This window comes from Penaeus monodon, chromosome 22 (assembly GCF_015228065.2).
Source record: "Penaeus monodon isolate SGIC_2016 chromosome 22, NSTDA_Pmon_1, whole genome shotgun sequence".
Classification (NCBI taxonomy): Eukaryota; Metazoa; Arthropoda; class Malacostraca; order Decapoda; family Penaeidae; genus Penaeus; species Penaeus monodon.
Window position 1 is genome coordinate 10,331,773 of NC_051407.1, and position 1,445 is coordinate 10,333,217.

The 1,445-nt window shown below is 32.2% G+C and overlaps 1 protein-coding gene across 1 annotated transcript in view; it reads left to right on the plus strand.

Moving 5' to 3' along the window:
- LOC119586931 (solute carrier organic anion transporter family member 74D-like) overlaps nt 1–1,445 on the plus strand; it is a gene marked incomplete in the record, with an annotated part of 13,371 nt that overhangs the window by 8,243 nt on the left and 3,683 nt on the right. Inside the window, 3 exon segments of the mRNA XM_037935663.1 lie at nt 30–169; nt 314–423; nt 1,105–1,225. Coding sequence (XP_037791591.1) covers nt 30–169; nt 314–423; nt 1,105–1,225 — 371 coding nt within the window.

Here is a 1,445-nt window from a genome sequence, read left to right on the forward strand (position 1 = left end):
TGCGTAAAAAATATGGACTTTTTCCATAGCTGGGGCGGCAATGGCAGCAACCCTTGTCGGATGGCTTGGCACAGGTTCTGCTCTTACCTTCTTTAGACCTCAAGCCAAAGCTGTTATCATCTTTATGGCTGCTCTGTCACTTACTAACTGCATTCTGCATCTTTGTATGGTCAGTACTGACTGATGAATTGTTGAATTGAGGGATTACAGTAGTTGTATTGTTTGGAGTTATTAGTCATATCTATATGGCAAGATGGCAAGATTTTTAAAGATAATGCTTGTTCCTTTATTCATGCCATGGTTTCTTTGACAGGTGAATATCTCTTGTAACCATAGCACTGTTCATGGGATGGATATGGTCATTCAAATAGGTCATGAATCTCCCTCAAGAAATATCACTGTTGAATCTATAAAAAATGATAGGTAAGTATTTTGTACAAATGCAAACAACTTCTGTTTTCTTTCCTGTAAGATTTAAGCTACATGATTTGCTTAACACCTATGAAGATAGAAGTATAATGCTAATATATATATTGTAGTCTTATGTATATTATCTTAAAAGAGTGATATTGTTATTTTTATGTCTAGATATAAACAGTTAATGTTTATTTGCATGTACCTTTGGATCAACAAGTATTGCTTTCCCACTATAAAGATAATAAGTGATTTGGGATTTGTGTGCGGTTGTTGATATAATCATCATTACAGTTGCATATACTTTAATTAATAAGATTGTGAAAACCATTTTCAGAGTCACAAGGTGTTACATTGTTAGATTTTTTTTCAGTTATATATTGTACCTTTTGATAAAAAGCAGATGGAATAAATATGCTTTTGCCAAACCCGTTTCATGATTTATCTGAATATTTAACATTTGTATCTTTTTCACTTACATATATATTTTTGATAGTCCCTTCTCATTACTTATTATCAGGGAGTGTAAATAATTTTCTTACAATTGGTAGTTTATTTATGAAAAGTTATTTTACAAATATAGACTAGATAGGAGAGAAACCATGAAATAATGGTTTGAAATATGAGTAAAGTTTGGCCGCAAATGCTGCTTTATTGGTACTACTTCTCTAATAGAATTTTTCCCCACAGTTGTTCTTCAGGCTGTGATTGTTCCCTTAAATTTTCACCTGTATGTGTTGATGGTATGAAAAACTTCTACAATCCATGTTTTGCAGGATGTACATCTTCATCCAAAAGAAACGGTACCAAGGTATGTCTTTTTGTGTGTCCATGTAACTATATGTGCATGTATGTGACTATTTACTACAAAATGGGTCTTTTCTACTAGGATGAATGATAGGCAGTTTGAGTGAAAAGTGGTCAGCATATCATAACAGTGATATACTGATATTCAATAGTTTGATGTGTTTAACATTTTGTTTTATTGTGTATTGCTCTGGAATCTTAATAATGAATTGATATTATCTGAA